This window comes from Sus scrofa, chromosome 9 (assembly GCF_000003025.6).
Source record: "Sus scrofa isolate TJ Tabasco breed Duroc chromosome 9, Sscrofa11.1, whole genome shotgun sequence".
Taxonomy (NCBI): Eukaryota; Metazoa; Chordata; class Mammalia; order Artiodactyla; family Suidae; genus Sus; species Sus scrofa.
In genome coordinates, this window is record NC_010451.4 from 64,062,550 (window position 1) to 64,074,613 (window position 12,064).

General features: G+C 49.3%; 1 protein-coding gene across 1 annotated transcript; it reads right to left on the reverse strand.

The window, feature by feature from the left end:
• FMOD (fibromodulin) lies at positions 446-11,304 on the reverse strand. The gene is made up of 3 exons (XM_003130105.4): positions 10,939-11,304; positions 7,228-8,215; positions 446-2,289 (listed from the first exon to the last, which is right to left on the reverse strand). Exons 2-3 carry the CDS (start codon positions 8,204-8,206, stop codon positions 2,138-2,140), a joined length of 1,131 nt encoding a protein of 376 aa, XP_003130153.1. The 5' UTR covers positions 8,207-8,215; positions 10,939-11,304; the 3' UTR covers positions 446-2,137.

The window sequence follows — 12,064 nt, forward strand, 5'->3', positions numbered from 1 at the left end:
AGTGGATGGGCCACCAAATGCTTATTTTCCTTTTCCAAGCCCAACAGAGGTTTGCAATACTTGACTGCCCTCAGTTGCACACAGTTGCCACTAGAGGGCAAAAGCAGTTAAGACAACAATACTCAACCCACCAGGGCCAGAATTACTGGGCAGATGAGGGAGGATGGTTGAAAAAGAAAAATGTTAGAATGAATGGGGGGGGGAGAGAGCAAACAACCAGTTGTCTTTATTTTTTGGAGACCAAATGGAAGGAAATGTGTAGCTAGTGGGATTGAAGTTAGACTACAAGAAGAACTTCCAGGGCACAAAGTTCACTAACCAGAGCTTTTAAAAACCCTCTTGCTACATCTGCCCAAACAGAAGATGAGAAAGTGAGCTCCTCCAATCTGAGGCCCATGAGACCCCACTAGGTCCCCTTCTGTGTCTGCTTTAAATGACTCCATTCTTGCAGATGCAAACATAAAATAACTTTATTGGGCAGGTTAGCCACCACTCATGCTTTTCCTGTAGTAAGGATCCTTTATAGAGGCATGATGGTGTTCACATGCAGATGCTTTCTGAAGAGCCCTGGGGCAGCCTTGCCCCTCACAGCAGAGCTCCTTTGTTGAAATGAGCTGGTTTGGCTTTTGTGGATTTCAGGGTCCAGAGCTAGGAACACAGTCCAAGGATCCCCCCTTCCCTCTTTAGGGAAACCACTTCAAAGAAGACACTGTATCAGGGATGCAGTGGCATCTGGGCAGGGACCAGACCAGGGCTAGCCTCCCTCCAGCAGTCCCTGCTCCTGGCTGCCCAGATGGCTCCATCCCAATGGGACCTCAAAGATAGGGGCTTCCTAGGTAACATTACTTTCAGAAATGGTAAGAATTCATTGTTCTCCTGCCAAGCTATAAAGCAACAGCCATCTTCCGTAATGAGGGTATAGCTCAGAGGTGTGAAAGCAGAGGGTTTTCTGCTCAGCACAGGCAAAATTTGGCTGCCTGGCCTGGGCTTCACAGACCCAGTGAGCATTTTCAGCCAGAGCTGGTCCTATTAACTGTGGTTTTAGAACAAAACAATTAATACAGATAGCAAAACCATTAATACCACAGCCTCTTCCTTTGGGCTAGCAGGCAAGTCCAGGGCTGGTTGGAGTCTGCCTCTACCATCAGGATATAGATCTTTCTGCTTGCATAAGAGGAGAGGACAAATGACCTTCCTCCTGCCTTTGAGGATGAAGGCCCAGGTAGGGAGCTGCTGGGAATGTAGAGAGTGCTGGACAACAAAGAAACTACTGGGGCTGCTTCTCAGTTCAGCCAATTCCAGGTGTGTTTATTCCCATTACGGATGCTGATGATAAACAGAGTCTGGCCTTTCCTCTTTTGAAGTCTGATTCACCTTCAAAGAGCTGCCCAGCTGCTAAAACACAGTCCCACACATTTAGCTAAGCCTGAGATCGGTTCCACAACAAGCCAGGAATGTTGTCATCATATTGGTGATCTCTAATACGGTGGCTTTCGAAGAGTGAGGTTTGGAAGGTAGAGGTGACTCTTGGTGTCCTTCCAACCTCAGACACAAGCATGACTTCTCTGGACAGGCGCTGGGCAGATGCAGATGTGCCTTGGGGTCTCCTGCCTCTGCCTAAGCCATAGAAAAGGTGTCTATAGAGCAAGACTGGGGGGGATGAAGTGGACTTAGGAGGAGGCATTTAGGCAAGAGGTATATTCTGAGGAGCAGTGAGTGGGAGCCAAGAGTAACTGCACCACTAGCCCTGCATGTGGGAGAGCTGTCAAGCGCTGCTCACATAGTCAGTGATTGTTTATAAAGTACGGTTATGCCCATGAACTTTTAAGGTTCATGGCACCACATCATCGTGAGGAACTTGAGGGTAATGAGATTTCTGGGTTTGGGACTTCAAAGATTACTCCCTCTGCCACCATTTCTGTCCTGGAAAAGAGAGTTTCATTTCCCTCAGCAGAAGAAGGCTGCCTGTCCCCAGATTCCACCTAAACCTGCCTACAGGGAAGAAGACTATAGAGGGAGCCCATGGACTTCTGTCACATGATCTGTCCCAGACCTTCCAGCAAAAGCCAAACCAAACCATCAAGCCAAATGCAGAGGGGCCCCGGGGCTCCGACCCTGCGCCCAGTGTGTGGGCCGCTCAGATCTCGATGAGGCTGGCGAGGCGCAGGCAGAGGGGCGCATCGGCGGGCATGGCGCTGCGCTTGATCTCGTTCCCATCCAGGCGCAGCACCTGCAGCTTGGAGAAGTTCATGACGTCCACCACGGTGCAGAAACTGCTAATGGAGAACTCTGTGGAGGCAAGAAAGGCAGAGGTGGGTTGGAGAAGCCCAGATCAGGGACCTGAGTCCACAGCGAGGCCAGACAGCCTCTGTGAAATTTCGAACATGAGAAGTAGAACTTGGCTGCGTGGGGCAGGCGCTTTCCAGGATCGGAAATTAGTGGGGCCTCTGCCTGTTTCTGTCGCTGGGCCTCCTACCCATCCGGCAACCTGCACACTGTAGACGCTGGGATGTCCTTGCACGTCTTTCCTGGGAGGTCCCATCTTTTCCCAGCTATGGGCAGCAGGTGGCAGCAGAAGGTAGTCAAAGAAGAACCCTAGCACCTTTGACCTTCACTCTTGATTGCTTTTGGAGAGGAAGGTGTTTCTGTATTGCTTTGAGAAGAAAAACTGGAGAAATGGAGGGATTTGAATCTGGACTATTTCCTAACGCTTTGCAGATGGAGAAAGTGGCAGGAAATTGAAGAGAGAAACCTGGGCTGAGAGACAATTGTCCCTGAGCACAGAGCTTTTAGGAGACAGCCCGTGTACATTCTGAGTACAGCCTAAGGAGTGAACAAGGCCCTGAGGTTCAAGGAGATGGAAATTCATAGATAAACAGGGCTGCTATGGAGCTAAAAAGTCACATACACGACTTCCTTGCCTACTGTATTTTTTATGATATGGTTTACTCCATAATCTCAAAAGTCTCCCTTTTTGAGGTGCCCCCCCCAAAAAAAACCCATGTGATCCTAATAGATACAAATAGTTCTGTTTGGTTTAAACACATATCCTTCTGCTGCCATTCACCTTGTTCTCCCCCTAGTTATCCTCTTGGATAAATCAACCACCTCTGTCTCTAGTCTACTGGGTCAGAAACTTGAAGGATAAAAACCAAGAACTCAGCTAAAACTCCAGCAGGGACAGCAAAAGTCACCACTGAAAACCTGCTGAAGCCTCTATGGGCTGGCTTCCACGGAGTACGTAAGGGTGTCAGGAAGATCACTCCGGTTAAGGGGACTTTGGGTGAATTTACCTGTCAGGTCTTGGTAGGCTATGTCTCAATGGATGTAATGCTTAGGCAGACCCAGAGCTGGGCTTGCTTTTGCTTCCAGCAGAGGCATTCCTCAGCTTGCCACAGCGGTCAGGAGCTGTGTGTCAGCCTGGAGCTGGGCAGGAGGAATTGGGAGGAAGGCCTTCCTGTCTCTCTTTCCAGAGGTGACCGTCAAGGGCATTGTGGATAGAGAGGTTATGAGTATGAAAATGAAGCTTGTAAGGAAGACAGTATGGAGAGCTTAGATATATGAAGAAATTGTTTTTAAATGAGCACTAATGATGGTTTTCTGTCTCTGTTAAGAACTGATCAAGAGGAGATAGGGTGAGGCTCTAGCCAATTAACTTGTACTACAAACGTAAGATAGAAAACCCAGCCTCAAAGAATGATGAGAATCGTGGGGGAGATGGGAAATACCCTTCTTTGGAGAACACTCAGATGTCTCCTTTCTGGTCCCAGGGAGTAGATCGAGTGGCCTCCAAGTGAACAGGTTGGGGGCAAGAGCCAAGGCTGGAGGCCAGGTCTATGCTGTCTGTGGAACAGGTAGAGGGGGGTGGGCCGGAAAGAAGTAAAGCTGCCCCACTTAAATATCACTTCCAATCCTGCTGGGGACTGAGCTTAGAGATTCTGAGATAGATTTTCTACCCTGAGCCTGGGGACTTCAGACTGTCTGCTAAAGCCCTAAATCCCAACTGTGCAAATGCAAATTTGGGGGACACTTAGGGGCTGCTCAATACACAGCGTATGTAGATTCTATGCACATGCGGAGCACGGTGGGCCCCCCTCTTTGTCTTCCCCAAGTTCAGGAATAGAACAGGGCTTCTTCTTGGAGACTCTGGAGGACACTTTCCATCCCAGATTAAATTCTGACATAAGTCTTTCCAAATTCCTCCTGGTGTACCCGCCCCCCTCCACTGGATCCCAGAGCTACCGAATAACATTCAGAGCTGTGTTTCCCGCTGTTGCCAGGCTGGAAAAACTGAGGGAGATGCTAGTGGAAGAGGGAAGGGGGAGGGAGAGGCCCAGGCCCAGTACCCCCCCACCACACACAGCCTGTCTGTTTAGCTCCCCTTTCAGAAGGTTACTTCTGATGCACCTTCACCACCCCTGCTCGGGGTCCCTGAGGGCTGTGCAAGGAGACTTCCTTTCCACTTGCCCAGCTGAGCAAGGGGCTGAACTTGGACAATTGTCTTTCCTGCTGGTGATCTGAATCCGAGAGATACTCCTTCCATTTTCAGCCAGAGAAGCCTGTCTCTAGGTCTTTTGATGTTGAAGGCAGAGGCTAGGTTATCTGGATGACCTGGAGAGATTGCTTTTCCTTCTCTGTGTCTCAGTTTCCCCTCTTTGCAGTGCAAAAAATGAAACAAAACAAAGCTACCTGACAACTTCAAAATGGCTATGAGAAGAAAAGCTTATAACAGTTACAGTGAATTGCCTTTTCATTTTAATGTGCTGGGTCCTGGGCCAGGTAATTTACATGTATTAATCCATTAATAAAGAAAAATAAGGAGTTGGTATCACGTTGTCAAGAGGAGACTAAGGGAGAGACTAAATGATAATCAGATAAAGGGGGTTTAGCTTAAACTGCACAAGAAGGGATTTGGGGTAGACACTGAGTATTTTTAGGTTTGACTCAAGGGAGAACTTCCCTGCAAGACCTTGGAACACTAAAGTGATTTTATCTTTGGCAGCGCTTCTGAAAGGGGTGGACCACCTTGTGTCTGAGCGACAGATATGGTTCTGCATGAAGACAGAGTGATAACAATTTGCTGTGATGGAGCCTTTCCCACCCCAGGTTTCACTGATTGTATAGTTAGGCAATAATTAGTGGCTTCTCTCTCATGATAGCTGCTCTTTGATGTCATAGTTTCAGGGTCAAATTTTGATAAAGCACAGCATACTATATAACTTTTTTGCTTTTTTGCTTTTTAGGGCTGCACTCGCTGAATATGGAAGTTCCAAGACTAGGGGTCAAATTGGAGCTACAGCTGCCAGCCTACACCAGAGTTCACAGCAATGCCAGATCCCCGACCCACTGAGCAAGGCCAGGGATCAAACCCACATCCTCATGGATACTAGTCAGATTCATTTCCGCTGTGCCATAACAGGAACTCCCAATGTGACATTTCTTTTTTCTTTTTCTTTCTTTATTTCTTTTTTTCTTCTTTTTTTTTTTCTTCTTCTTTTTTTTTTTTTTTTTTTTTTTTGCTTTTTAGGGCCACACCTGCAGCATATGGAAGTTCTCAGGTTAGGGGTCGAATTGGAACTACAGCTGCTGACCTATGCTACAGCCACAGCAATGCAGGATCTTTAACCCACTGAGCGAGGCCAGGGCTCGAACCCGCAACCTCATGGTTCCCAGTCAGATTCATTTCCTCTGCACCATGATGGGAACTCCCCAATATGACATTTCTAATATGACAGTCCTCCTGGGTTCAGAGTGGGTGGCAAGTAAGTGGTGGTGACTTCCGGGTGGGATGATGGACAGCTACAAGCAAATGTCACACCCTTTGCAGTCTGCAGCGTCTTAGAGACCAGAGAGTGCCCCTCGGGAGGAGGAAGGGCCCCACCCCCACCCCAGGAAAGAAAGAGAGACTTTAAATACAAATCAGTTTGCACTGTACATGATGGTTGTCTTGCACTTCAAACACCTTTTCACCTTGCCCGCCCCACAGTCAACCTCTGGGACTGGTGCCTCTCTCACTCAGAGGGCTGAGCAGCTCGTTAACGTCTTACCAAACGACTGATCTGTTCCCTGAGCACAGGGTGGGAAAGGTTTGATGGGAGAGGATGTGGACTCAGTCGCTATCTGTGCTTTGATGGTGCTGTTTGCTCTCAGCAGGCTCTACTTCAAAGCCCTTTGCCAGTGGTCATTAATGAGTCCTTCTTTCCCCAGGGAGAGGGGTACTTTGCTGCAGAGGAAGGGAGGTTAAATGCTGGCTCAGTACCTTCCAGCTGGGATTAAGACATTAGAGGCCCTGGAGGTAATGTAAGCACATTCTGAACACAAGATCCTGAGAGGGAGCTGACAGTCAACTAGATAATCCAGTCTGAAGTGAAGATTTTAGTTCTTGGAGCTAGAGAGGCAGCCCTTTAGGCCTTTGCTGGCTAGTGCTTGGAAAAAAAGAAGCCCAAGTGCTTGCTCACCACCCTAGGGTTTTGTGGTGGTCGGGCTCATGTTACCCTAGGGGGACCTCTGCCCTGCCACCAGGGGCTCCTTGTACTCCAGGGGGAACCAACCAGTGCAAGTGCTGCTTTCAGCTCCCAGAGGCTACAAATTCTTGTCCACCAGGTATTGTGTTTATAAAACAAATAAACATCCACACACAAGACCAGCCTGTCAAGGCAGGAGTACATCAGGAAACAGAGAGCTCTTCTTCTGGGTCAATGAGTAAGTACAGATGCCATGTCTTCTTATTTAGCAGTGCACCTTCCTCTTAAGATAGATCCTCCTATCTATGAATTTCCCCCTCCCAAACCTCTCCAAACTCATCTCTCACTGCTTAACACACGAATCTTCCTCTTAGACACACTTCCTAGGTGCCCCCTCCAGGTGACCTATTAAATAACAAGTCCCTTTGTTTTTGGCAATTCCACTTCTCAGAATGGCTCTGTCCTGTGTTCCTCCAGCCCAGGCCCTCTTATCTCTCAAGATCTAGATTGAGACTTACCTTTTCTGGAAGGTCTTCTTCCATACTAGCCCACTCTCCACTGACTTTTCCTAGCACTGCTGTGTGGCCTAAAATATGCCCTTTTGTACCATTTTGTACAAGGGTATGGCTGGGTTTTCAGTTTGCTTCGTGGGTACTCTTTGGTTCCCCTACTTCTATTTCTTCTGTATTGTCACCAGAACTCAGAATCAGGTCTTTTCAATGCAACAGACAGCCCTCCCCACTTCCCTTTGCCAAGGTCTCACCATTGATCCTATTGCCTTGGAGGTAGAGGTTCTCCAGGTTGGTGTTGACTGGGGGGATCTTCTGCAGCTGGTTGTAGGAGAGGTCGAGCTCAAGGAGGCTGCTGGAATTGAAAGTGTTGGAGGCCAGGCCATTGTTGGTGAGACTGTTGTGGGACAGCCGCACATATAGCAGCTTGGGCGACCCCCGGAAGTAGCTGTCGGGGACCGAGTAGACGTTGTTGTGCTCTAGGTACAACTGCTCAAGGGCCGAGGGCAGTCCATCAGGCACCTTCCGAAGGTGATTGTAACTCAGGTCCAGCAAGATCAGTGACCGGAGGCCTCTCATTGAACTGCCTACTTCCTGGATCTCGTTGTGTTGGAGGTACAAGGCTGTGAGGTTCTCCAGCCCCTCCAGCGCATTGTTGGGGACCCTTGAGATCTGGTTGTGGTCAAGATGGAGCTCTCTCAGGGATCGAGGCAGTGGGCCAGGCATCCGGGTCAGGTTGTTGTGGTCCAGGTACAGCCTCTCCAGGTGCCTCAGCTTGGAGAAGACCTTCTTGCCCACCTTATCACTGGTGATCTGGTTGCCATGGAGAGCAATCCAGAGCAGCCCAGTGGCATTGTCGAAGACGCCCTCTTGGATGGAAGAGATCTGGTTGTTCTGGAAGTAGACATATTTCATGCGGGAGGGGACAAAAGGCAGGTACTTGAGGTTGCGGTTGTCACAGTACATGGCTGTGGGGAAATTGGGGGGGCAGTCGCACTCCTGGGGGCAATCACGGGGTTCAGGTGGTGGTGGAGAGCCGTAGGCATAAGCTGGACCTTCCTCAACCCCGTAGGGGTAAGGCTCATAGGGCTCATAAGGGTAAGGGTCATAGTGATCGTAGTAGGTGGACTGCTGGTTGCGGAGGTAGTGGAACCACCAGTGGGAGTCATCTTCATACTGGGCCCAGGAGAGGGAGCAGAGCCCTGCCAGCAGCAGGAGAGAGGCCCACTGCATCTTGTATGTCTGTAAGAAGGGAGAGAGGAGAGAGTAAGCAGGTGTGAATGAGACTCTAAGGATCTAGGGAGGCAATGGGCGAGCCTTCTGCTTTGAGGTCTGCAGTTTTGACTTGAGTATCAAACAGCCATGAGTAAGAGCCTTGCTCTCACTTCCTCTGGGCCTCTTCCCAGTGCTTCCTCTGCATACTTGGTTCAGTTGGACCTTGCCTATCTGGGGGGAGCTTGGTGCATTTTCCTTTGGTCATAGAGTCACAGAAACACAGCCTTTGAGATTAGAAGGAGACTGAATGGAGGTGCTGCATCTTTTTGGAGGGACAGGTCCATAGGAACCTCCAGCAACCTGAAGGTACTGTTGAGGGAAATGGAAAGCCTGCAGAAATTCCCAGAAGAGTGGTGGTGGTGGGTGCTCCTTAGGCCTGATTTCACATCCATTTTGGATTCTCCAGAAATAATGATTTCTAAGAGTCCAAGGAAAAAGCCCTCTGGTTCTTTCCACGTCTCTGGGAAACCTCCAGAAGTGGCTTGAGATCTCAAAGGAGAAGATCTGAATTACTTGTGGAAGATCTTTTGGTCTCTCAGGAAGGTGGGGGGCTCTGGTTTTGAGTATGTGGGGAAGGGTGTGGTCCCTCTGTAGCCACCACAAGGCTTAGGCTTGTGGTGCCAGCATCTGTAACAGCCTGCTCACAAGGAAACTCTCTGGTTGGCAGTTTGTGGCTGCACAGGCAACTTGGTTGGCATGGGGTATTCATATAACAGTTACAGACCCCCTCCAGACTGGGGATGCTGCCCCCTGGTATGGTATTTGTCTACTAGAGTGGGTATTGAGTATATGGAGTTTTAGTCAGTGCCCTTGGTAGTCCTCTGTGGTGTCTAATAAAGTGTTAGTACTTCTCATGCTCCACCACGGACATTATGTAAGAGCCACGTGGGGCCAAGAGAAATGAAGGAGGAATGAGGAATAATCATTAAAATGGAACTGAAATTGAAGACTTTGCAAAGGAACATGGCTTTCGAATGGGATTCTGGCATCTTTCTCTTCTGTCCTAAGCCACTTATGATGACCTCTGGATTACTGGGCTCTGTATCTAGGCCCCCACATTGCCAGACAGTCCATTGCCTTTGTGCTTGTATGCTAGTGAGATGAGAGCAGGTAGGCTTGGAGAGAAGTGTGGGTTTGGTGTCATCTGAGAGGGAAGTTGAAAGGCTGGAAGATGAGGGTGGCATGTTAGGCTGGGTGTCTTACTCCGAGTACCTATAGCCAAAGCAAAGCAAAGTCCCTTTGAGCCATGGGCTTCCAGAAGGGTGAGCATTATCCTTGAGGAGAGAGACATTAGAACCTTTCTTGGCCCAAGAATTGTCACATATATCATTCACAACACTGTTGGGCCTTGCTGGAATTGGCAACTCTGGACAGGAAAAAGAAAAGGAGTCTAAAAGCCTAATCAGATCCAATGCACTGATGAGAAGGACCATGTCACTGATGAAAGTGACAGTCAATCTAGTCACCTTCCAGCCACTGGCTCTCTCAGCTCACTCTGTCCCCTAAAAGTGGTTCCCTTAGACCTACTTCTTTCCACTGGCCTCTGGGCTACAGAGGCGAGGCCCCTGGCTCATCCTCAGGCAGCCTCAGACAAAGAGCCCACAGTGTTTCTGAGGAGCTGACCCAACCGCCCACTGCCTGGGCACGCTGGCTGGGCCCTGGCACTGGCCAGGAGAGGACGGATGGAGTGGCCCACTGCCAGCAGTGCATTTTTCCATGCACAGCCCTGGGCTGCTGCAGGACCAAGGTGGCTGTCTGGAGGCTGGCACAGTGAGCCTCTGTCTCCATTTCCCCTTCCAGACGAGGCACCTTGGCAGACAAAAGCCACCTTCCTCTTCAAGACTCGATCTTCCAGGACTATGCGTCCTGCCCACTTTGGCTTCTCTTTTGGAGTCATGACTACTAAAAGGGTTTGGTGGGGACCTTATGCCTCTCTTTACCCCACCCTTATCTCTTAGCAGTGTTGCTCCAGGGTTGTATACTCTTGAATCCACCCCCATCCCCAACGCTAGAGACCCTCCTGTGCTCAGAGTTTTGTGAGATGGAAAGTTCCTAGGACTGGCAAGTTGGAGGGAGCTTACTCAGGGGCTACTGTTCTTCCATTTCTCCATTCTAGAGAACCATCTCTCCCTCCTGTCAGAGTCAAAGACATCAAACCAGAAGCTATCCCCTAACCTGAACTGGATTCCTATTTCGCAGCTTCTTGGCCATGGTCAGTTCTCAACACTTCTCTTTATTTTTCCCCTTTCACCCCAGCAACACACACACACACACACACACACACACACACACACACACACACACAGAGACACTACACAAAACTCCCCCTCTGCTCTCATAACAGCATTCAGGCACCACAACCTCTCTGTAAGGGAGAACACAAGGAGAGACACAAGGCTGGGACACTGGAATTTACAAGTAGTAGACAGAGAAGGTTCCCCTAGGTACCTGGCCCTTCACTTTTTCATGCCTGAAATTGGAGGCCCCCCAACAACCAGAGAGGAGCTGGAGAACAAAAGTAGCATGCTGGAACCCCTTACTTCTACTCCCCTTCCCCCCTCCAGCATCCTGGGACTCAGCCCAGAGGGCCAAGAGGAATGACTCCTCCCTCCTGGCCCTTTCCTGTTCCCCAGCCCCTTTCCTTTAGGGAACTACCAGGGACAAAAACTGAAGTAAAATGACTGACTTACCTCGAGTTGAACCTTTCAGAGAGTGATCAGGTCCCTCTGTCTGGCCTCCTTGGTTGGAGAGCGTGTGAGAGGGAGAGGAGTGAGCGTCTACTGAGAGTGTGCGGGTCTGTGCCAGACCAGGGCCCGCCCCCAAATTCCTAATCAAATATTGTGAAGAGAGGGGTTGAGGAGCCCGGATCCTGGCTTCTTCAGCTCTGCTGCAGGGGCGGAGCTCACACTCAACCGCGCAAAATCCTTCTGACTTCTGACGGCCTGACGCTGTAAAAACCACCTTCTTTCCACTCACTTATCTTCCCTAAAGCATTGGCAGCTCTGGGTCTCTTTCTGTTGAACGAGTTAGTGGCGCCCTAGAAGTTATTTGTACAGTCTCTCACAAAGTGCCTGGGTTTCTCATTAAACCCACAAAGGCAGATGCAGGGAAGGGGAGGGCTGGGATTGGGGAAGAGGCATTTTAACTCTTTAGGCAACCCACTTGTCCCCCTGGAGAGCGAGTGCTCATCCTTCTGGGCTCAGACACTCTCTGCGGACAGGGGGTTAGGCTTATGAACAAGGGAGCAGGGCACAAAGACAGCTGGCTCTGGCTCCAGCTCCATCTGTGACCGGTGTAGACTCATCTGGACTTTAGAGTTTCTCTCTCCCTCCTGGATAAAGGGAAAGAAAGGGACTCTTATATTTGTTGATCATTTGCTAGCATCATACACTTTCATCTAATCCTTGCAATGATCTTTGGGCTAATAACAAGTACCTTGTTGTAGCAAGGACTCTGTAAGCTACGAATATAGTTGGCCTAGAATATGGTTGATGCTCACTCTGTAGTAGAGCATTGTACCCATTTTACAGACATAGAGACCCTGAGTAAGGGGAGGATAAGGTCGGAGGAGCAGGCGGGGGCTAGACTTTTTGCCACGGAATGGATTAAATTTTATTTGGAATGTTTAAAAAATAACTTGTTCTAAGCAGAAGAAGTGAAGGGATCAGATTCACATTTTTAAAAGCACATGGGAGAGTCTGCTGTGTGGAGAAAAGGAGGAAACTGGAAGCAGGAGCCTCTTGCCCAGCTTCCTTGAGAGCTAATGGCAGATCAGCAGTGAAAAGGGAATAGTGTATTTTTATTATTTTATTTGTT

Excerpts from the sequence above, each read along its gene's own strand:
- FMOD (XM_003130105.4), bottom strand. The coding sequence starts at position 8,206 with ATGCAGTGGGCCTCTCTCCTGCTGCTGGCAGGGCTCTGCTCCCTCTCC. Across the intron at positions 2,290-7,227 it reads CCAAGGCAATAGGATCAATG|AGTTCTCCATTAGCAGTTTC; the intron begins GTGAGACCTTGG and ends TTGCCTCCACAG.